Source organism: Cavia porcellus, unplaced genomic scaffold, assembly GCF_034190915.1.
Source record: "Cavia porcellus strain 051 isolate PalLab524CR breed Dunkin Hartley unplaced genomic scaffold, mCavPor4.1 scaffold_17, whole genome shotgun sequence".
Classification (NCBI taxonomy): Eukaryota; Metazoa; Chordata; class Mammalia; order Rodentia; family Caviidae; genus Cavia; species Cavia porcellus.
This window is the reverse complement of record NW_026947500.1, coordinates 48,117,520-48,140,005: the sequence shown is the minus strand read 5'-3', so window position 1 is coordinate 48,140,005 and position 22,486 is coordinate 48,117,520. Positions and strand designations below refer to the sequence as shown.

The 22,486-nt window shown below is 58.3% G+C and overlaps 3 protein-coding genes across 16 annotated transcripts in view; 1 reads left to right on the top strand and 2 right to left on the bottom strand.

Moving 5' to 3' along the window:
- Window positions 1–6,350, bottom strand: part of Calr3 (calreticulin 3) — an 11,892-nt gene extending 5,542 nt beyond the window's left edge. The window contains exons 1-4 of one of the 5 annotated variants that reach the window (XM_063228118.1): window positions 6,236–6,350; window positions 4,097–4,198; window positions 2,938–3,141; window positions 804–898 (exon numbers count right to left, since the gene is read on the bottom strand). In XM_063228118.1, coding sequence (XP_063084188.1) covers window positions 804–898; window positions 2,938–3,028 — 186 coding nt within the window. In that variant the 5' untranslated portion in view covers window positions 3,029–3,141; window positions 4,097–4,198; window positions 6,236–6,350. Of the gene's footprint in view, window positions 1–803; window positions 899–2,937; window positions 3,142–4,096; window positions 4,199–4,304; window positions 4,509–4,660; window positions 5,016–6,235 lie in introns of those variants that run through there. The other 4 variants (XM_013146504.2, XM_013146505.2, XM_003464242.5 and 1 more) reach the window with 4 other exon arrangements.
- CUNH19orf44 (chromosome unknown C19orf44 homolog) lies at window positions 4,602–13,613 on the top strand. 6 transcript variants are annotated; one of them, XM_063228114.1, is made up of 8 exons: window positions 4,602–4,782; window positions 5,975–6,647; window positions 8,094–8,373; window positions 9,730–9,800; window positions 10,121–10,535; window positions 11,068–11,148; window positions 12,281–12,331; window positions 13,368–13,613. In XM_063228114.1, exons 2-8 carry the CDS (start codon window positions 5,985–5,987, stop codon window positions 13,607–13,609), a joined length of 1,803 nt encoding a protein of 600 aa, XP_063084184.1. In that variant the 5' UTR covers window positions 4,602–4,782; window positions 5,975–5,984; the 3' UTR covers window positions 13,610–13,613. The 6 variants fall into 6 exon arrangements, with proteins under 6 accessions (XP_063084184.1, XP_063084183.1, XP_013001957.2 ...); XM_063228113.1 differs by having other exon boundaries at window positions 4,604–4,782; window positions 5,876–6,647; XM_013146503.3 differs by lacking the exon at window positions 4,602–4,782 and having other exon boundaries at window positions 5,647–6,647; window positions 10,414–10,535; window positions 12,165–12,331.
- On the bottom strand, window positions 13,549–22,486 carry Cherp (calcium homeostasis endoplasmic reticulum protein). 5 transcript variants are annotated; one of them, XM_013146495.3, is made up of 18 exons: window positions 22,330–22,486; window positions 21,938–22,111; window positions 20,117–20,301; window positions 19,819–19,956; window positions 19,594–19,745; window positions 18,781–18,925; window positions 18,613–18,702; window positions 17,861–18,134; window positions 16,387–16,589; window positions 15,727–16,162; window positions 15,402–15,640; window positions 15,191–15,324; window positions 15,000–15,086; window positions 14,756–14,899; window positions 14,552–14,668; window positions 14,320–14,414; window positions 14,053–14,238; window positions 13,549–13,969 (listed from the first exon to the last, which is right to left on the bottom strand). In XM_013146495.3, exons 1-18 carry the CDS (start codon window positions 22,352–22,354, stop codon window positions 13,929–13,931), a joined length of 2,865 nt encoding a protein of 954 aa, XP_013001949.2. In that variant the 5' UTR covers window positions 22,355–22,486; the 3' UTR covers window positions 13,549–13,928. The 5 variants fall into 5 exon arrangements, with proteins under 5 accessions (XP_013001949.2, XP_023418394.2, XP_005001214.2 ...); XM_023562626.2 differs by having other exon boundaries at window positions 15,727–16,129; XM_005001157.4 differs by having other exon boundaries at window positions 16,387–16,562.

Here is a 22,486-nt window from a genome sequence, read left to right as displayed (position 1 = left end):
AACGTCTGCCACCCTGGCCATGGGCTTGAGCTTCACTCAAGTTTCCAGCAACTACTTGGCCCATGCGCCTCTGCCTGGATGCCCCAACTACAGGGATTCCACATGGGCTGCTCCAGACCGAGTCCTCCCTGCCTGGTGTCCCCTGCCCATCCTCGGTGACCCTGTTCGCAGCCACCCTCTGTGTCCTTGTGGCCAGCCCAACAGCTTTTGCTAATGGACAGGTGCGTTCCTGTCCCAGGAGACTTTTCCAGGCAGCTGCCACCCCCGGGGACCTGAGCTTTCCCGAGGCCCCATGTGCGCCCTGGGGCTTGCTGACCTCCGAGGCCCTGGCCCACAGCTGTTCCTTCCTGTCTCTGAATGCCCAGAACCTGTGCAGGGACCAGAGCACTGGGAAGGCGGCCAGCTGCAGGGTGCAGGGGGGACCCACTGATCCTTCACAGTCGCTCTCTTGCCAGCCATAGTGGCACATTCTTGTAACCCTGCCATCCCGTGGGCTGAGGCAGAATGGTTACAAGTTCAAACCCAGCCTGGGCAATTTGGTGACGTTAGCAAGACCCTGCCTCAAATTAAAAAAAAAAAAAAGGGCTGAAGGGCCGGAGGTCAGGCATAGTGGCCCATGCCCGTCCCAGCACCCAGGAGGCTGACGCAGAAGGATCACTGTGAATTCAAGGCCAGCCTGGGCTACACAGTGAGACCCTGTCTCAAAAAAATAAATAAATAAGATTTTAAATAAACGAAAGGTAAGACCAAGGAAGAAAGGGGGAGAAAAATCAAACCACCATCTGGGTGTGAGGACCAAGTACCTTACACTTGATGGTTTTCTTGTTGGCGTGATACTCATTCTTGAATTGTAAAATGACATGAACTTTCTTGAAATCAAATCCACAGATATCAGGTCCTACAAACACAATACGGGCACCCTCAGGTCTCTCCTGGCTGCCCACAGTCGCTTGTGCTCAGGGCAGATTTCCTAAGCCAGGGTGCTGGGCAGGTGGACGGCTGATGGCTTCTCTGGCCATGGTCCCACCGCCTACACCTGTGTTAAAACTCATCTGAGCAGCCCAGAGGCTCCATGTCACCTGAGCGTCCTGAGGGCAGCCTCAGGGAGGCAGTCCCCGGGAGGCTTTGCAACTGGAGAAGTGAGGTGGCACCCTGGCCTCAGACAGCGGCTGTGCGAAGCCAGCCCTGCAGGACAGAGTCCAACAGTCCGGCAGGATGACACATGTATATATTGTGTTTTAAATTTTGTTCAAGCCGGGCGTGGTGGCTCATGCCTGTAATCCCAGTACTCAGGAGGCTGAGGCAGGAGGATCGCTGCAAGTTCAAGACCAGCCTAGGCTACAAGGTGAGCTCAAGGCTAGCCTGAACTTCACAGCGAGACCCTGTTACAAAAAATAAAATAAAATAAAATAAATAAATTTTGTTCAAAACCAGGAACTAAACCCAGGGCCTTTGCACTCAGCTATATTCCCAGCCCCCTCTTTTTCCTTTTTAAACCTGAGATAGGGTTTTGCTAAATTGCTAAGTTGTCCAGGCTGGGCTCAAACCTGCCACCCTTCTGCCTCAGCCTCCCAGAGTGCTAGGATGGTAGGCGTGTGTGTGACAGCACATCCAGCCAGACAAATCCAGATCCCAGGCAGGAGGCAACTTACAATCAAGCACAGGCTCTGATTGGAAGTACAGTCTGGAGGCCATGCAAAAGGCAGAGGTGGGGCTTGACTTTTCAGTTCAGGGATGGAGCCCAGGGCCCATGGATTCTAGAAGAGCACTCACTACTGAGCCACACCGCCAGCCCGAAGGATATGTTCTGGTTGTCTTTGTGAGACAGGGACTTGCTATGTGGCACAGGCTGGCCTCGATCTCACAGCTCACAGCATTCCTCCTGCCTCAGCCTCCCCAGTGCTGGGACAAGAAGTATGTACCACCACTCCTGGCATAGATTTTTTTTTCTTTCTTTCTTTTTTTTTTTTTTTTTTTTCTGTCTTTTTCGTTTTTATCGGTACCAGGGATTGAACTCACGACTGCCTGCTTGCAAGGCAGGTGCTTATGCCGCTGAGCTAAATCCCCAGCCCCTCTTTTTCATTTTCAAGACAGTGTCTTGCTATGTTGCTCAGGCTGACCTTGAACTCCCGCTGTGTAGTTCAGGCTGCTTCAAATTCCTGGCAATCCTTCTGCCTCAGCCTCCCGAGTGCTGCTGGCATGGATTTTTAAGTTGCTACTTACAGTAGCTGGGTGAAGCAGTGCACCCTATTATCCCAGCACTAGGGAGACTGAGGCAGGATGACTGCTAAGGGCTTGAGGCCAGCCTGGGCTACATAGTGAGTTTGAGGTCAGCCTGCCGTATACAGTGAGACACTGTCTCAAAAAACCAAAAGGAAAAAATTGTCTGTGTGGAATTCATCTGTGTCAGGGACATGGCAGGACATGCTGGGCTGACCAGACTCTGGGCAAGTGCCTCAGTTTTCTTCTCTGTAAAATGAGATCATATGGGTAACCAGAGGCCACACACAGGATGCCTCTGAGAAAGACAGGACGCACTCTTCCTTCTTGGTACTTACCTGGACCTTACCTAAAAATATGGAAACTGGAAGATATTTATTTATTGCAGAGCCAGGGCCTTCGCATTGAGCTACAATCAGAGCCCTTTTTACTTTTTAGGCAGGTCTCACTAAGTTGTTAAATTGCCCAAGTCAGCTTCACCCTTATGATCGCACTGCCTCAGCTTCCCCAGGGCACTGGGATATTAGCTGTGGCCCCTGGGCCTGGCCATAGTGTCTGTTTTCTGAGGATCCTGCTGGCACTCGAAATGCTTCAGGGCTGGGGCCTGCCCTCTGTGCCCAAGGCTTGAGCACCAGATGTGGAGCCTTGTATCACATAGCCTTCATCACATGGCCTTCAGGGCTGGGGGGTGCCAGGGAGCCGGCAGGCACAACTCACCAAACATGATGTAGTAGGGAGACTGCGAGTTCAGTGTCCGAGGGTCCAGGTCAGCAGGGAAGAGCTTGACATAGCCGCCACCGCAGTCCATCTTCTGCTCATGCTTCACTGTGTACTGCAGCACTAGTGTGCGGCCCTTGTTGCTGAATGGTGGGAAGCGTGCGGAGATGGCATAGAAACGGCTGTCTTGCGTGGTCTGCAGGCCTGGGGGCAACAAGTTCTCAACTCCCAGGGACCCTCCCACCTCAGCCTCCCTAGTGCTAGGATGACAGGTATGCACCACCGCACCACGTTCGCCTCCGGCCTCCGTTAAAATTTTATTTTTACCTGGGTGAGTTGGTGCCCGCCCATCATCCAAGGACTGAGGGAGGCTGAGGCAGGAGGACTGCAAATTCAAGTCCCACCCAGACAATGTAGCAGAACCCTGTGGCAGCCTCAGCATAGTGAGGGCCCCAGGGATGGGTTCCCAGTATTAAATAAATGAATAAAATAAAATTTTATTTTTGAGACAGAGGCTTGCTAAGTTGTCCAGGAGGGCCTCCAACTTGTGCTCCTCCTGCCTTAGCTTCCTGAGGGTGGGGATTCCAGGCATGTGCCACCACACTGGCTTCAAATTTTTTTCTTGTTAAGTTTGGGCATCTCCTTAAAGACCCAAAGCCCCTTTGTCACTGTAGGTAAGCAGACTGTCTCTTTCTCTCTCATGGTCTAGCACTGAGCTAAACTCCAAACCCTCAAATTATTATTTTCTGGTCCTGAGGTTGAACCCAGGCCTCCACAATGAGTTCCATCCCCAGCACCTTTTAAAACTTTTTCATTTGACACAAGGCCTCTCTGCTTCACTAAGTTGTCCTGGCTGAATGAAACCTGTGATCCTTCTGCCTCAGCCTCATCGAGTCTGCTCCACGCCTGTAATCTCAGCACGAGGAAGTCTGAGGCAGAAGGCTCTCAAGTTCGAGTTCCACTGGGCACTTTAGGGAGATTTTGTCTCAAAATAGATGACTGAAGCCGGGCGGCTCGAGACCAGGGGACGGACGAGGTGAGGGAGGACAGTGCTGACAGGGTGCTCCGGGACTCGCTCCCAGTACTGCCAAAAAGAAAAACAAACGAACAAGCTGCGGGGGTCTGGCCCTGGCTCGGCACCTCCTGAGTCGACACTGACCTTTGTCCTTCTCTTTGTGGCCATAGAACTTCCCCGACGAGAGTCGGAAGTGACCGAGGCGGGAGTCGTTGGTGGACGGCACCCAGCGGTTCCTCCAGCGCTCTGCGGAGACAGCACGGGTCAGGAGGCCGGACAGGCGCAGGACTGGGCAGGCGCAGGACTGGGCAGGCCTGCGAAGCTCCGCCCCCAGGTGGCGCCCGCCTGTCACCTCCATCCAGAAACTCCTCCTGGAAGTACACTGTGGCCAGCGCCACGCGGAGCGCGCACAAGGCCCAGAGTGAGACGCGAGCCCAAGCCATGGGGGCGCGCTTCGCTCCTGCCAGTCCCTCTACGCCAGTGGTCTCCCCAGCGAGCCTGTCTAGAAACTACAAGTCCCGTGACGCCTCGTGATTATGACATAGGTCACTGTGGCATCGCCTCGCGCGCGGTGCATGCTGGGTCAATCCCAAACTACAAATCCTGTGATGCTTCGCGATTATGACCGACCAGATCATTGGCCTCCGGCGCGAGGGGCTCGCCGGGAGCGCCCGAACTACTATTCCCATGATGCACCTCAATAGTTACCTGAGGCGCCATTGGCCCTCGGGGCGCTGTGGACGCCGGGAGGTGTAGTCGCTTCCTCCTTGGCACGGTTGCCGCGGCAACAGTACCCTGGGCCCAGAGTACTGGACAGCGATCCGCTTCGGGTAGGACGGCGAGGGAGGAGGGCGGGCCCAGGTGGGCGCCTGGCGCCTCAGTTTCCCCATCAGGGAAGCCCTGCTCGGTGGTCTGGTTCGGGTCGCTTCAGGCAGGGAAAGGACACAATAGGCCGAAGGGCGCCGTGTTGCTGGTGTATTCGCGCGGTCCAGCCGCGGAGCTTTCCCTCCGTCGCGGGATGAACGCGGCTGTCGCGGGTCTAACTCCCTGCTCTTGCCCGAGTCGCCCTTTCTGGTTTAGCGTCGGCGACAGTCATCGGGGGCGCGCGCGCGCGCACACACACACACACACACACACACACGCTTGACTTTTTATCCTTCAAGGCATTTTTGCAGTGCGGGGGGTTGAACCCAGCGCCTCTGCATTGTGCTATATTCCAGCTCCCTTTTTAAAATTCTGATCTGAGACGGGGTCTCACCGAGTTGGTAAGGCTCTAGGCTTCCCAGTCTGTGCTGCTGTCGCCCCTCCCGCTCGGAGCACACGGAGCATCTGGAGGCGGACAGCTCTTTCTCAGGGCCCTGAGAGAAGGCCCCTGGTAGTGTGGATCACTGTAGTGTAACCAGGCCCTGGGTACCAACCCCTAACCCCGGTGAGGGTCACAGAGACTGAGGAGACCCGGGGAGAGGAAGGCAAGAAGGGGGAGACAAAGGACTGAGACTCTGGGGATTCCCATCCCAGCTCACTTCCGAAACATTTTAACAAGCGAATGAGTCCTCATGGGGGGTCGCCACACAGCTGGGACATGTCATACTGCCCCATCCCGTGACTGCAATTACGACACACCACGGACATGTACTAATGACACAATGCTTAAAAAAAAAAAGATAGAGATTTCAAAAGACTACAACAGTTTTAAAAAATGAACAAGGTTGGGCAGTTATGGTAGTGCACGCCTGTAATCCCACTACTTGGGAGGCTGAGGCAGGAGGATCTTGAGTTCAAGACCAGCCTGGACACTACACACAGTTCAAGGCTGGCTCACACTACATATCCAGACCCTGTCTTGAAAAAAATAAAAAATAGGCCCCACTCTGCGACCCAACCAAAACAGATGGCAATCCAGTTTCAACCTGGGTTTTGCAGGGCACAGCTGCATTGCACTCCAAGTGGGCGCTGCGGTCTCAGGCCGCCGGAGTGGATGGACCGTGTGCGCACCTCCAGCCCTGGTTCTCCCTCTGACAGGCTCTCTAGGATGGCGTCCCTGAGGGAAGCCAGCTTTCCTGGGAGCGGGCTCTTTGACCTCAGCTCCAGCTCCCTGGATGAACCCCGGATGGAGGACCTGGGACTCCTGGGCTTTGGCTCACGCCCCGCCCAGGCTGCCACCATGGCTAGCAGGTTCCTAAAGCGAGAACGAAGTGCGGTTGCGAAACACTTCTCCGCCCCACCGGGGCTGCGATCTGCCAAGCTTCCCGCCCCCACCCTGGGGGCCACCGGGGCACAGACCCGAGCCAGCGTCGTACTCATGAAGGCGGCACAGATGGAAACCAAGATCCTGGGCCGGGCCAAGGCGCGCACGACACAGGGAGACGCGGAGTCTGAGCCCGAGACTGCGAGCGAAGGTCCCCGGCGGAGAGAAGAGGACGTGGCCGGCGGGGGCGCTGCCTCCCTGACCTTCCAGGCGCGAACCCTGGAGGCCTGCACGGCTGAGAGCCCAGCGCCAGGCAGGGAGGGCAGGAGGTTCCTGAAGACCAAGGGACCAGCCGCCCGAGACAGGGCCCCCCAGACTCCCGGGAACGAATCGGCCCCGAAGCCGCGCGCTCCGGACAGCGAAGCAGAGAAGACGCCGGTGCTGGGGAGCCCGGCGGAGTCTTCCAGAGCAGGACCACACAGCTGTGTGGGGCTCCCCAGTGATAAGGTCAGGCAGAGAAGACTGGGGAAGTATCTTAGAGAAGGTTTCTCTGGTTTGCTTTTGTGTTTCGTTTCCTTTTTTTTTTTTTTTTTGTTTGTTTTTGTTTTTGTTTTTTGTTTTTTGAGACCGGGTTTCCCTATGCGGTTTCAGACCGGCCTTGAGCTCACTTTGCAGGCCAGGCTGGTCTTGAACTCACCATGATCCTCCTGCCTCAGCCTCCTGACTGCTGGGATTACAGGTGGCACCTTAATGCCCGGGTGGGTTTTTTTTTTTTTCTTTGGTCCCAGGATTGAATTTGTGACCAAGTGCTTGCCAGGCAGGCACTTACTACGCTGAGCTAAACCCTCAGTCCAAGGATGAATTCTTTCTAACATTAATCTTTTCAGCAGTCACTATTCTCTAAGGCCTCAACCTATCAGTACTCATTCTGTGATGAAATGGCACTTTTCAAATCATTCATATCTGCTTTTATATGTATCTATCTACCTACTTAGTTTTTTTGTTTGTTTGTTTTTGTTTTTTGAGATAGGGTAACATGATGTGTTTCAGGCTTGTCTTTAGCTCAGTTACCTTCCTACCTCAGCCTCTTCAGTGCTAAGATCACAGGTGTGCACTACTGTGCCCAGCTCAGCTCTGCTCTTTTCTACTGACTCTTACAGTAGTTCTGGCTAGAGGCAGTCAGCAGTACCCATGCCACATCCTGAATGCTGGGGTGCCTTAAAATTTCTTCTACTACCTGGAAAGCACGAAGTCATGAGTTCGATCCCCTGTACCAAAAAGAAAAAAAAATTCTTTTACTAGATTCATCAATCCACTGTGTTTCAATTCATCCTCACACAAACTCATGCCAGGAACACAGGGTGGACACTCCACATGGCTTCTTAGTCTACCCAGTTGCCAATACAATCCTCCTCCCTTTCTAAAACCTCCTGAGCCTGGCTTTTACTCTCCACATGCCTGTCAGTATTCTAGGGCTGCCTCTGCAGGCAGCAGCTCCAAACCTTCCCCAACACTGCGTGTGGGTAATTCCAAAGGCTTCTAAGCCATATGGTCAGGTTATTTATCTCAGCTGTAACCTACTCTCAGTACCACTTTTCCTACCTTTTCCATTTTGGGGAGAAAATACCTGACAACCACAGCTCATGGGAAGAAAGGGTTATTAGGTTCACATTTCCCAGTGGGTTCAGCCGGTGGCCAGCTGATGCAGGGCCGGCAGAAAAATGTGTGCGCAGGAAGGATGCTCAGCTTGTGGCAGGAAGGAGCAGAGAGGAAGAGTGGGGGACAAGTATTCAGCACCCTCAGGTCCTGCCCCAGTGACCCACACCCTCATCCAGGGTATGCCTCTGTACTTGGGACTTTTGGGCACTGTTTCATCCCACAGAACTTAGTTGTGATGAATTTGATCAGTTTTTCTTTTTTTTTTCTTTTTTTTTTTTTTTTGCACCAAAGTAGGATCAGATCTGGACTCGGCAGATCCCTCCCAGAGTGAAGCCTCCTCCAACATGGCGCCCACCACTCTCAGGGTTACACAAGGTCCCTCAGACCCACGTTCCCAGGGACCCTACCCCCCATGCTGCTTTGCTACCCATCTCCAGCCCCTTGGTGCAGCCAGTATCCTCCACAGAGGTGCACAGCCAGCTTGCCTCCTACCCCAGAAGGAACATCGCAGGGCCCGGCAAGGAGGTGGCCTCAGACACGGGTGATGACGACCAGGACAGCGACAGCCTTGACGGTGACGTGCTGCCCCAGGCAGGCAGGGCCCTGTGGTCACCAGACTGCTGGCTAATGTGCTTTCTTTGTGGCATCAGCACTCCAGATGCTGGGGTGGTGGCTGGGAAGGAGGTCACTTACCTGTGATGCCCCTCCTGGGGAGGCTGAGGCAAAAGGATCACAACTTGAGGCCAAGTTGAGCCACACAGCAAGATTCTATCGCAAAGTAAAAGCAGGTCCATGGCTGTGGCTCAGGGGTACTTGGGTCACTAACACGCACAAGCCCTAGCCTCCAGCCCAGCCTGCAGATCACAGTAAGGATGCACACCTGTGATCCCAGCCCTCTGGAAGGTTGAGGCAGAAGGACAGCAGGTTTGAACTCAGCCTGGGTACCTTAGTGAAACTCTGTCTCAGAAGAGCAGGAAATAAGAAAGGGCTGGGATGCAGCTCCCAGCACAGCCCTGGGTTCAGCCCCACTGTCACAGGTGTCACCAGTGTCCCAGAGGCTGGCCAAGGGGGTCCAGGTGCCGGGACATTGCACGTGTCCCAACACAGTGAAGAGAGCAAGGGTTCCATTCTCCTTGTTCCCTTGTGAGGTCTCCAGTCCCATCTTGGAGCTCTAGTCCCTGCTTTCCCCGGCCCCAGTTACCACCCCTCACCTTCTGAGGGACAATGACTGGGGCTTCCATGGCAGCTTCTGAGGGGCATGAGACACTCAGTTGTCACCTCTGCCTGGACCACAATGCCCCAGGCTCAGGTCCCCACCTGCATAATGGGGATGAGCTGGGTCCCGTGTGGTAAGGTGGGGATGCTGGGGACCCCATCACCACCCATGCGTGGGAGCTCTGAGCTCTCACCAAGCTGTGGGCAGATGACACCTGCATGTGTCACTGGAGCACAGCACTGCACGGCTTAGGGCCAGTGTCAAGAGAAAAGCTCTCACAGGTTGAGTAGAGATACATGTATTCATTTTATTTGGACAAGACTTCACTACAGGGGCAGGGGATCCAGCTCAGTGGTGTAAGTACCTGCTTGAGGTCATGAGTCCAATCCCCAGTACCAAAAAAAAAAAAAAAAAAAAAAAAAAAAAAAACCCCATAACATTACATAAGCCAGACCCCAAACTTGACACCTTCTTGCCTCAGCCTCCTGAGTTTTGGCTGAGGTGTACATCCTCACAGCCAGTGAGCTGCAGCACTTTATGGATATTCTCTATGCCCAACACATGGAGAGGCCCAGCTGTCTATAGGACAGACCAACCCCTGCCCAGATGCAGGAAGCCCTGCACCCTACTCGGGACAAGGGCTGCCCAGTGCAGGCCCCTGAGGACAGCATGTAGCTTCAGTCTGTCTGAACTTCGTTCATTGTTCATTTGCAGATTTTAGGGTAAATATTTTGTCACTTGATGATCTGGCTGCAGCTGTCAGTGACTCTAACTCGGGACAGAAAGTAAGTACCGCCCCTCCTCATTCCTGTCCCCTCTCCTTTTCTCCTCCCCCATTTGCTTTTCTCTGATATGGGAGCCATCCCAGGCCCTCAGGTGACCCAGACCAGCTCTCACCCTGCTGCCCCCAGCCCTTCCTCATGGTTGACTTGGCGACAGGGTCTCTCTGAGTTACTAAGTTGCTGGGCTGGGATTGAGCTTGTAGTCCTCCCGCCTCAGCCTCCTGAATGCTGGGATCCCGGGTACACTCAGCCTGGCTGGCCTAGGCCTGGCGTTCCCTGCACATCCCTGGGGCCACCTTCCTGCACCTGTCGCCGTCATACAGGGTGCTGGCGCACTGGGAGAAGATTCCTCAGGCAGCAGCCTCACAGCCCTGGCACCTACCAGTCCTCAGCCTCAGAGTTCAGGGTCTCCAGATGTAGCCATCTCTGGGCCTCAGGACTGGGGCATCTCCCCCGGGAGCGAGAGCAAGAGTGAGAGTGAGGTCGTGGAGCAACTGGGCAGCAGCGTGTGCAGCACAAAGCCAGAGTCCTCAAGCACAGCCTACTCTGCGGACTTTGAGCCTGCATCGTGGTCCTCTGAGGCCCCTGATGGGATGCTGAACACCGTGTCCTGCAGCACAGGGACAGAGCCACCCACCATGTCGGGGCAGCCACAGGCCAGGCTCCGAGCAAGGGTCACACGGAGGGAGATGGCTGTGCAGACCCTGGATGCCACCCCTGCCAGCCTGTGGACAGAGGGTAAGTGTGGCCTAGGCTGAGTGGCTGTGATGGCGCCCGGCGTGTGGCCTGCGGGGTCCTGGGAGCCTGGTGTGGGCTCCAGCTCATTACTTGGAGGGGCCCTGGGCCAGTGTTTTGAGTGCCTTCCAGCTCTGGAACACTGGAAAGTTGTGGAACCATCTGCTGAGGTAGTGTTTGGGATGCTGGGCACACGGCCAGGTTGCATGGGGGGGATGCAGCTGCTAGCTTTGGGGGTGGAGGCCGGGTCACTGTTCAGCACCTCACAGCCCACAGTGCTGAGGGTAGTGCTGGGCTGCCCGGCTATCTTGGCTTGCCTGGATAGGATGGAGCTCATGCATGCCACGTGGGACTTCGGGTCCCCGTCCCCACCTGTGACACAGGAGACAGCCTGGCAAGACCCTGTCTCAAAATGAAGCAGAGGAAGGGCCAGGTTCAGCCCAGGTTCCTCAAACAGCAAGGGAAACTGAGGCAGCTGGGCAAGGCTGTTGGGTGCGGGGCGCAGGGCCTGCTCTTACCTCTGGTCCTCCTGCAGCCATTGGCCTGGCCTTGGGAGGCACCTACGTGGACCCTGCACCCATCGTCCCGCACACGGTCAGCACAGACGCCTTAGAAGGTACCAGTTTGGGCCCACAAGCATCCACGCCAGTCAGGGAGACCCAGCAGGCCAGGCATGGGTGCAAGGCGGTGGGCCTTGTGTCTGCGGACACAGCATGTGGGGTCAGAGCAGTTCCCTGCGGGGCGCTGGGAGGAGAGAGAGGGACAGATAGACAGACAGTGAGAGAAACAAAGGAAAGTTAGCCTGGCTTCCAGGGCACTCGGGAGGCTAAGGCAGAAGGATTTGAAGCCAGGGTTCAAAGCCAGGCTGGGCTACATAGGGAGACCGGTCTCAGAAAGCAAAACAAACAGGAAAGAAAAAGTAATTCACTGAACCATCTTCTGTCCTGACAAAGTACTCAGATTCTGAAGGCTGTGTCTCAGGTCTCTAGCTTTACACTTTAAGTCTCTTTTTGTGCTGCGGATGGAATCTGGGGCCTTCAGCATACTAAGCACTCTTCTATTTGGCTACGACCCCAGCCTGACCTGTTTTTTAGTTGCTTTTTTTTTTTTTTTTAAACACTCTCGCTATGTAGCCCAGGCCGGTCTTGGACTCACAGTGACCCTCCAGGCTCCTCCTGAGTTCTGGGGTCATAAGCGTGCCCTGCCATATCCAGTGTGACTTTTAATCCTTATACAGAAATTTATTTATGCATGCATGTCGCTAGGTCTGACCTTGAACTCAAGACAATCCTCCTGCCTCAGCCTTTTGAGTGCTGAGATGACGGCTATGTGCCACCGTACCTGGCTTTCTCTCTTCCTTTTTTTCAGTGCTTGAAATGGAAGCTAGGGCTTGGGAGAGCTGGGTATGCCCAGCCTTTTCATTTTTGATTGCATTTTTTTCAAGAAGTGCTTTTCCACTCAGTGCAGTAGCATGTATGGAGACTGAGGCAGGCAGATCCCTGGAGCCCCCTTCGTAGCAGGACCCTGCTTCCCATGTCCCTTGCTGTATCCCAGTTCTGTGTCGGTGTGGCATGGCCCGGAGCAGGGAGGGCTGCAGGGATCCGGGAAGCAATAAGTGATGTGGAGGGGCAGCCCTGACAGCCCACAGTCCAGCCCTGGTGGCCCTCGACGACCTGCTGAGGCAGCAGCTACACCTGACGCAGCAGTTCATCCAGGCCAGTCGCCACCTACATACATCGCTGTTGCAGGCGCTGGACAGGGATGCCTTCCACTACCACAGCCTAGAGGAGGCCAGGAAGGTGAGCGGCCCCGTGCCACCCAGCCCCTTGAAACGTTGCTGCCCCCACTCCCTCTCTGCTCCCGGGAACCTGGCCTTCATTAGCTGGCCACGGAGCAGGAGCCCACAGCACATAGTACCTGGGAGCCAGGCAGCTGGGGACAGTGTGGGCCCCATGTCCTTGGGTCCCATGAGGTCCAGGCTGCTGCTGTGGTTCCCATTTCCTATGCAAATACTCCAGTTTTTTCATAATGACTCTGGCTTTTGGTTTTTTGAGGCAGGGTCTCTCGATGTAGTCCATGCCTGCCCTTGATGTAGCCTAGGCTGGCCTCAAACTCAGTGACCCTCCCACCTCAACCTCCTAAGTGTGGGGACGAGAGCTGTGGGCCACTGATCCAGGTTAAAAGCCGTCTTGCTCTGAGTACAGTGGCCACACCTGCACTGGTGCACAGAGAGGCTGAGGCAGGAGGGACCCTGTTTGGAAAGAGGAAGGGCCCCAGTTCATTGCTGAGACTCCATGAGGTGCGGGCAGTGGAAGACCCAGCGTCACTGCCCTGACAGGGATCCTGGTCTCCAGGCTGCATACCCTGCCGTTTCATTGTACCTCTGGCCATCTTGCTGGTGGCGTGGGACCAAGGCCGGGCATACCACGGGCACCACTCCCCTGCACCTGCTCCCAGGCCTTCTGGACTTGATCCTGCCTTGGCCGCATAAGCATCTGAGAGCACAAGTGCCCCCCACTGAGTGCCTGCCAGTTGGTTTTTTCTTGGTGCTTGGGCTGGAGGCTCCAGGTCCTGGGAGCCAGCACTGGGGCCCTCGTTTTTAGTCCAGAGCCCAAAGTCCTGTGAGCCCACTGTAAAGAAGCCAGTATCTGGTCTGGTAGTTGAGCCCTGTCACAGTCTCCCCACCACTGCTGACAGCGACCCTGGCATCACTATGTCCTGTGTGGGCCTTGTGCTTGCCTGGCCAGGGGCCAGGGACACGTTTGCCTGTGTAGACTGAGCCGTGCCCTCTGCTGGCCGTGTGCTGGCGCAGTGATGGTGCCCTGTGCCCTGCAGTACATCCAGGACCACAGGCCTCGCCTGTGGAGCACAGTGAACGCTGCACAGGAAGCAGAGGAGTCATGAGCGCTGGGACAGACTCGGGGCCTCACCAGCGACACCTGGGGCACTATGGAGGAGAGGAACCCCAGGTCGCAGTAATGACTGGCCCAGGGGACGCCGGGCCACACAGCCAAGATCCAGCTTTAGAAAAGGGCTTTATTGGAAGGCAAAACAGTAAAACCCAGAAGGAAGTGTGAACAATGTGTGTCCCATTCTGGCCAGAGTGCGTGAGCGAGTCTCACCACAGGGAACATCCCGGGGTGGGGTATGGGCGCCCAAGCAGGGTCCCTGGGTGCCGCACAGGGTCACGTCCCTGTTTTTCGGGACAGAGGGTAGGGGTAGGGTGAACAGCGGTGCCGACATCTAAAGTAACAAAGAGGGTGTGGCCGGGCAGCACTTCGGGACCTGGATGTCACCTCAGTCCTTAGCCCACCACACCTGGCCAAGGTGCCCGCTCATGTCCCCGCTGGCCGTCTGTCCATCAGTTAGTCTGTCCGTCCAGCAGGCCTGTCCTCGCTAGTCCTCCTTCTCCTCCTTGCGGGCCCCAAACGTGGAAACTGTGGCAACAGCAGAGTGTCAGCTGGGGACCCCGTGTACTCCCCTGCCTCTGAGTCCCCAGCCCAAGCCCGGCCCCACTCACACTCATCACGGGCCTTCATGCGTGCAATGAAGGAGTAGCTCTTGTTGCGCCGGTAGTTCTCGTAGGGGTCATCCAGTGCCACACCCACACCCTTGTACTGGTCCCACTTGTCACGCACATCCCCGCCCTTGATGGGGTCCTGGATGCCCTGCTCCTTGGCGCCCAGGCCGCCAGAGCCGCTCCAGCCTGGGAGGAGACGGGGACAGTGAACAGAGACACACGCACGCATGCACGCACATACACCTGCTGCCCAGGCGCACCACTCACCCATCTTCACCAGCATCTGGTGCCCCTTGTTCTCCTCGCCCAGCCTTGAGTCAGGGACTGGAGGTGCTGAATTGGAGCCCAGGCCTGCGGAGGAGCTGAGGGGAGACGCAGTGTGGTGCTGGGATGGGCTGGACCCCACAAGTGGGACCCTGGGTCCATCCCCTCTCCCCCTCGGGCCCAAGGGACAGGGCTCACAGCCAGCACTCAGGACGCAGGGCACAGGGGCACTTACGGTGGCGTGGGGCTGTGGGAGTGCGAACGGCGCCTCCTTCCCGGCGAGTAGGACTTGGACCTGGACCGCGACCGGGAGCGTGAGCGGCTCCTAGAGGAGCGAGACCTGCTGCGGCTCCTGTGGGTATCGATGGGGACAGTGGTGGTTGGTGCAGGTTGGGGAGGGGTATGGGGGTAATGGGGGGACACACGGGCTTCCACCTACCGAGACCTGGAGCGGGAGTAAGAGCGTGAGCAGGAGCGCGACCTGGAGCGTGAATAGGAACCCGAGGACTTGGAGGAGCGGGAGTTTGAGCGGGAGGAGGAGCGACCCCGGCTCTTCGATCTGCTCCGGGACCTGGAGGGGCCACTGCGGGGAGGCGGAGAGAGGGGATGTGGGATGCTGTGAGGGGAGAGAGCAAAAGGGGAAGGGAGAAAGAGGCAAGGGCCCCGCCCGCCCGGGCCCCCACCTGTTCCGCTTCTCCTGGCCCCTCCGCCGCCGTGCACGCATCTTGGCCCGGAAGAACTCATAGAGGCCGTTCTGCTCCCAGCCCTCGCTGCAGCAGCCAGTGGCAGCGGGCAGTGACAATGACATGAGGGTGAGCATGGCAGTCAGCCCTGTTCCCCCTCCCCCCCCCGGGTGGCCTGGCCCTCCTGGCACCTGTTGCGGGGCCGGTCGTGGGATGGTGGACTGTAGAAGGCCTCCACTGCGGCCAGGAGCCGCTCGCTGGGCGGCATGGGCGGCGGGAGGCGGATGTCCTTGGGGTCCAGCGGCTTGTACTCATGGTCCTCCAGCTGCGAGGCCACCGCCACCGTCACCATAGCCCTCGGCTGGCCCCCCTTCCCATCCACCCACCTGGCCCCACCCCCACCTTCACGAGTGGTGCCATGAGCCCAGCGGGCAGATCAAAGTAGGGCACGTTGGGCACCAGGCTGGGGTCGTCGTGGTTGACATGTGGAGGGCCCTGGCGCCGCATATGCGGGGGCTGCCCATTGAAGCCATGGGGGGGTGGGCCGAAGTCAGGGTGCTGGGGCCCAGCCCAGGGAGGGTGCTCGTTGATCCCAGGATGAGGCATGCGATGGCCGGGGTGGTGATGTGGAGGCCCCATTTCTGCAGGAGACACAGTATCGGGGGTGGGGGACAGAGGCCCTGGGCCTCCCTCTCTCCCTCCCTTCTGCCAGCAGCACGGCACTCACCAGCTGGGAAGTCGCCCTGTGGGTAATCGAAGCGGTGTGGGTAGGGGGGCCGCTCGAAGGGATGCCTTGGCGGGAAGTCGTCCTGCATGAAGCGCGGCGGAAAGCGGTTGAAGCCGTGGGGGTGCGGAGGCTGGCTGAACTGCGGGTGCTGCTGGTGCGGTGGGAAGGGGCCTCGGAAGGGCGGTGGCCGCTGCATGCGGAAGGGCGGCTCACGTTGCCCGGCGCCCCAGGGTGGCTGCTCATGCTGGCTATTCCAGGGGCCCTCGAACTGGCTGTTCCAGTTGGGGTCTGGCTGGTTGTTCCAGGGTGCGTCACGCTGGCCATTCCAGCCGGGGTCACCGCGCTGCTCGGCCCACATGCCCTCGTGGCTGTTGTTCCAGGGTGGGCAGTGGGGTGGGCCGCCCTGGTGGTGTGGGTACGGTGGCTGCTCGGGAGGCTGCAGGGCATGGCCGGGGAGGGGTCAGCTGGAATGGAGGGTCCCCGCCACCCCTGCCCCCTAAACCCAGACAGCAGCTCCTGTCAGTGACACTCGCCTGACACTCGCCTGCCACACCTTGGGACCAGGGTCCCCTGCTGCCACCCCTGGTTACTCCGTCAGTGAGATGAGACAGAGCCCTCCCGTGCCCAGCTGTGCCCTCTAACCCCAGCTCCCAGGGATACCTGCTGTTGGCCCCAAGGGGCGACAGGGTGTGGCTGGTCAAACCAAGGGGGCTTGCCAGGTGGGATCTGGTCATGGGGCCCAGGGCCCCGAGGCCCGGCGGCGGCGGGGTCCTGTACACCCCCTGAGGCATCATACTCCGAGGAACTGGGCATCTGGATGGGTGGCTTGCTGTCATCTGACCCCAGGGAGACATGGTCAGGGCCTGGGCAGTGGAGGAGGAGCGACTCCCACAGGAACTCTGCCTCGACCCCCACCTTTCCCAGGAGGGGACCCAGGGCCCCTGACCCCAACAACCAACCGCACCTGTCTGAATGCTTCCCAACATGCACCACACCCAGCAACCCTGATTCCACTTTGTGGAGGAAATTTCTGCAGCACCAAGGTTTAAGAAACTAGTGAATGATTTTTCTACTTCAAAGTTTACAGCTGGAAGGGGCAGGGGATTTAGCTCAGTAGCATGAGTGTTTGCCTGGCAAGCGCAAGGTCATGAGTTTAATCCCTGGTACCAAGAGTTTGCAGCTGGGAGGCTGAGGTAGGAGGGCCATGAGTGAGACCAGTGTGGGCTACATGGCACGTTCAAGGCCACTCTGGGTTTGAGATGGTTTCAAAAACAGAACACAACCACCCAAACAGCTCAGTTCCCTTGGGGGATCCTTCTGTGGGCAGCACCAGGCCTCCTGTCCCTGTGGACCATGTGCTGGGCTGCTGAGTCACGCCTCTAGCCCTGAATACTGAGTTCTTGAGCCGGTCTCGCTGTGCTGCCCCAGCTGGCCTCAAGCTCCCAGGCCCAGAGACCCTTCCACCTCAGCCTCCTGAGCTGTGCTACCTCACACAGGCTTGGAGTAGACTTCAGTGCTCAGCACCCGAGCCCTCGAGGTCCCGTCCCACACAGTCTGTTTCCAGCATGAGTTCCATGTCCCTCATCCAGAATGCAGGGCCTGAGCCTGAGACCTCAGGCTTGTGGAGTGTCGGGTATTTGCTAAGATTTTACTCAGTATCCCTAATCCATAAACCCAAGAGCCGCGACTGGAAGGCTGTCTGGTTTTCTTCACTGTTGGAAACCCTAGACTTCTGACTCCAGGAGCGGGTGCCTGGCCTGTGCTCTGCTAATTTATCTTGGGCTCTGCAGAGCCCCGAGCTCGGCCCAAGTTGCACACCAAGCCCTAAGGCACGGCACTTTGCTTAGGTCTTTTGAAGAAAGCATCTTACTATGTGGCCAGGCTAGTTTTGAACTTGTAGCAGTCCTCCTGCCTCCTGCCTCAGTCTCCGGAGCCCAGGGCCCACAGGAGTGTAATGCCGGGTCTGACTGAGGTTCTGGTCCCTATGTCCCACCCTGTCTCCCTGAGTCACCTCAGTTCTGAACTCAGTGCGTGGCTGTCCCCACCCTGTCTGCCGGACACTGTGCAGGACAGAGGTGTGCCCTCCACTAGGGTGGGGACAGACCCCACAGGGGCAGCAGTGAAGCTCTCCTACCAGGCTGGGTAGTAGGCGGGATGGCCGGGGTAGGCGTGGGAGCCGGGGGTGGTGCAGGAGGTGGTGGGGTGGCCTTGACCTCAGCCTCCAACTGGGGCAGCTGCTGCTGCTGCTGCTGCTGTTGCTGTTGCTGCTGCTGTTGTTGCTGTTGCTGCTGCTGCTGGGCCAGGCTGCTGACAAACTCCTCATGCTGTGTCTTGAGCGTCTGGATCTGCTGCTGGAAGGCCAGCTGCACAGGCTGTACCACTGCTGAGTACTCGCTAATCAGGGTGGCCTGGCGCAAAGGGATAAGGTGCTCAGGACCCACTCACATCCAGGGCCTGACCAGTGCCATGCAGCCTGCCCACTATTACCGCCATGGGTCCGGGGACGTGGCTGGGAGGGGAGTGGTTGCCTAACATCTGTGAGGCCCTAGTAGCCTCCCTGGGCTGCAAAGTGAGAAGCCAGTGTTGCAGGTGATACCTGAGGACACTGGCTGGGCCAGGCAACTAGCTTCTGCATGCTTCTGGCAAAGCCCTGGGTTCCCTGCAGCCTGAGGCCCTCCTGAGAGAGGACAGTGCCAGGCCCACTTCTGTGGCCTCTGGGGCCTCTGGGGCCTATTATGTGGCTCAGAAGAGGATGGGAGGTGGGGAGCAGGGTACTGCAACCCCAACCTAAGACCAGACTGGTGAGTGACAGACAGAGAAAACATGGGGTGCAGGGCCCAGGCTGCCCTGGTAGGGACCTCCACAGTACTCCAACACAGGACTCACTTGGTACTGGCCAAGACCCAGGGCCGGGCTCTGCAGCTGCTGGATGATGGAATCATCAAAGTAGCCATTCTTCTCCCAGAGCTGCAGGAGCTGCAGAGGGACAGAGTATCAGAACGCTGCTCTAGCCCCGGCCCTGGCCCCACCCAGCTGCCTGTGCACCTGCCGTACCCTCGCAATCTTCTGCTGCTTATCCTCCTCCACAGCCAGGAAGCTGGTGCAGTAGATGGGCACCACCACCTTCTGCAACGCGGCCAGCAGCTCCCGCGCCTGCTTGCGCTGGCTGTGAGGGAGAGACTTTCCGCGCGTCAGGGCCCTGGGGCGGGACCCGGCCACGCGCCCGTTACCACCACAGCTCCAGCCACTCGGACCCCAGCCCGGCCTGGCGCCCGGTGGGCAGGAGCAGCCCACCCTGCCCCGCCCCAACCCAGGGTGGCGGCCAGGGTGAGGGTAGGAAGCGCAGGAGAGGGTGGGCAAAGTGCTCTGCACCGGCTAAGCACAAAGCAGAAGCTGCTGGGAGGGGGAAGGGCTGGGCAACTGAAGGCCACCAAGCAGCCCCAGCCTGGCAGGAACAGCAGTGCAGCGGTGTGGGTGTCCCCGAGAGGTCCCAGCAGAAGCAGCTCCAGCCCCAAGGCGAGGCCAGGGCAGCGGTCCAGGCGGGGCTACGTGGGAGAGCGGCGTCCCAGCCCCGGGCAAGGGCACCCAGACCAGAGCTCTGCCCCTCTGCCCCCAGTGTCCCCGTGCCGCTCACTGGCTGTCCCCATACACACCAAGCCACAGGGAGCAAGGTGGCAGCTGGGACCATGATTTTCTGGGGTCCCCAGCCCCCTACGTCACCCCACACGCCCGGGCCTCTACGCTCCTGACCTCCGCCCAGCAGCCACAGCATCCACCCCAGACTCGGGAGACCCCAAGAGCTGAGGTCCTCTGGGTGGGTAGGCATGAGGACCCCAGGAGGCAACAGCAAGGGGCCTGGCCACTCACCAGTGATGCAACACGTCGTTGATCAGGTAGATGAGGTGCAGCCGCAGCTCGAAGTGTGCGCCATCAGCCGTGATGCGGTTGCGCAGGTGCCCAGCCATCAACTCACAGTGTGGTGGGGACTTGGCATTGCTGAACATCCAGTTCTTCCCGGCCTGCAGGGCAGGCAGGTGAGCAGGCAGGCCAGCCCATGGGGCTGTAGCAGGCACTCGGGGAGTCGACGCTCACCGAGATGGCATCCTTGGTACACGTGTCGATGATGGGCTGCAGCAGGTTGTCGAACTCGTTCATGTCCAGCTGTGTCTCCTCCAGCAGCTTCTGCATCTGCTGCTCCACGGCATGGGCCACAGCCGCTGTCACCTGCTCCTGGGGGTGAAGGGGACTGTGACAGGCTGCCACCAGGAGTCTTAGGAAGGATTCGGAGCAGGGCAGAGGGGCAGGGAGGGCCGCCCGACCAGGGCTCTGCTTGAATGCCAAACTCAGGGGACTACAGGGTGAGCAGGCTGTGTGCTGTCCTGGGCCGCACCTGTCTGAGGGCCAGCAGGTGCTGCTCTTGTTGCTGCAGGGTCCACTGGCTCTGCTGGATGAGCTCGTCCATGGATGGGGTACCTTGGGGTGGCGGAATGGGCGCAGCAGGTGCCAGTGGAGGTTGAGGCAAAGGTGGCAGGGTGGCAGGGGGCTCCAGCTCAGGCGCCTGCTGCTTGCAGATGACTGGCAAGGGGACAGGACACGTGAGGGTGCACAGGATGCAGGGTCCCCTGCTCCCCTACAGAGCCGGAGGCCCAGGCCTGGCCTCCCACACAGCCCCTGGCTTTATTCTCCCTGGTCCCAGGTCTCCATTGTCCTCTCTGCCCCCTGCCATGTGGCGTGCACCATGCAGCAAAGATGGGGGGCAGAGTGTAGCACATGTGCAGCCACAAAACAGAGGGTGGCTTCAGGAAGTAGCCCTGGGACACACTCCTCCTGAGCACCAGAGACAAAGACAGCCAGGCACCATAGCTTAGTGCCAACCCCTGCCTTGGATGTCACGCCAGGAAGCAATCCCGAGTCTGTTCTCAAATTTGTCTCCTTGATCTCTGCAAGGACTGTCCCCTTCCCTGCAGTTACTCATCCCCATAGCCTGACTGCTTGGCCTGGCCCAAGACCTCCCCATCACTCCTCTGTTCACTGCCCTTAAGGGAACAACCATGCCACCGTTTCCAGCCCTGAGCCCCTCTGCAGTTCCAGGCTGCAAACCGAGACCGGGGTGACACTCCCTGGTGTCGCCTGTGTCACCCTGGGAATGAACTCCATCTCAGGCCCTGCTGCTCCCATGCCAGGTAGTCGGGGTGAACCCAGGCAACAGGCAACTACACCAAGAGAAGGTGAGCAGTAAATTCAGGGCAGATTGGAATGTTAAACCCCAGTGGAAGGGTCCAGGGATTTAGCTCAGTGGCCTAAGTGCCTGCCTGCAAGTGTAAGGTCAAGAGTTCGATCCACAGTACCAAAAAATATAAAAATAAAAATGGTTTGTAAACCTCAGGAGCCCCCAGCTGGTGCTTACCATGGGGTCTGCAAGCTGTGTCAAGTCTGTCCCTTTCCACCCTAAATTGAACTGCCAGCAAAGCCCGAACTTCACACCCTTTCTCCTTCCTTCTTGCTGGGACTCCAGCTGCTCTAGAGGTCCTGGCCAAGGTCCCAATCCCCGTCCACTCTGCTCAGACACCTACTACCATGAGGGCACTGAGGCCCGGGCAGGGACAGGAGGGTGGCTGGGGCTGTGTGTGTGGATGGAGCAGCTCTGGGCGATATGCAGAAGTGCTCCAAGCCCAGGACTCTTCCCCACCCCGCCTGCACCCCGTCCACACCCTGGGACCACTCAACCTGCCGAGGCCCACGCTGCAAACCCTCTTATCCCTTTTAAGTTTGCTGTGCTGGCACAGAAATGACCCAATCAAGGCCTGTCCAGCTTCAAACAGCAACAACCCAGGGTCGACATCCTCTTCCTGCCTGTGCTGAACATGGAGCATAGGCCTTTCACGCTGAGTCGGCCCCAGCCTCTTATGAGACAGGTTGTCACTAAGTCACTGCATTACCCAGGCTAGAATGCAACTCGCGACAGTCGGACTCAGCCACCATGCTCAGGAACTCTCCCCTTTTAGGGTCACTTGACTTGGGGGTGTACCACGCTTACCCCAGATAAACGTAAATTGGGATGCAGCCGTCCCGAGGCCCGTCACCCCCCACCCCGTGATCGCCATCCAGCGCCCGCGCGCCGCTTCCCAAGGCGCGCCGCTTCCCAGGCCCGGGCGCGGGGCAACGCTTCATGACCCCGGTCTGAGCGACGCCGGCCCGCACGCGCACTCACGCTGCTGCTGCTCCAGCGCCAACTTGCACTTGTAGTAGCTGTAGAACTCGCCCCCGAACAGGAAGGAGAACTTGGGGTTGTCCTTCTGCTTCTCCATCGTCATCTTTTCGAACTCGGGCCCATTGCGCGCCACGAACTGGGCCAGCTTGTCGATGACATTGCGGAGCTCCTGATCTGCAGGACGGAGAGCAGGCCGCGCGGGGCATTAGCGCCGATGTCGCTGGGCCCCGGGGCCCAGTCCGGCTCCGCGCGGGGCCCAACGGCGGCCACACGCCCGCCGACGCGGCCCTGGTGGAGGCCCCCGCCCCGGCCTGGGGACTCAGGGAAGACAGGGCAGGCCGACGGGGAGTCCGAGGAGAGAGCAACGGACACTGATGCGGGCTAGGCCTCACCGTCAGGGGGCAGCGGCATCTCCATGGCTCCGGCCGCGGAGAACGACCGCCCGCGCCTCACGACCGCGAACCAGCGCCGTCTACGGAAGCCGGCCGGAAGTGACGTGAAAAAACAATTTACGGCAAGCTAAACGCCAACTTCCGCCCGCCACTTACG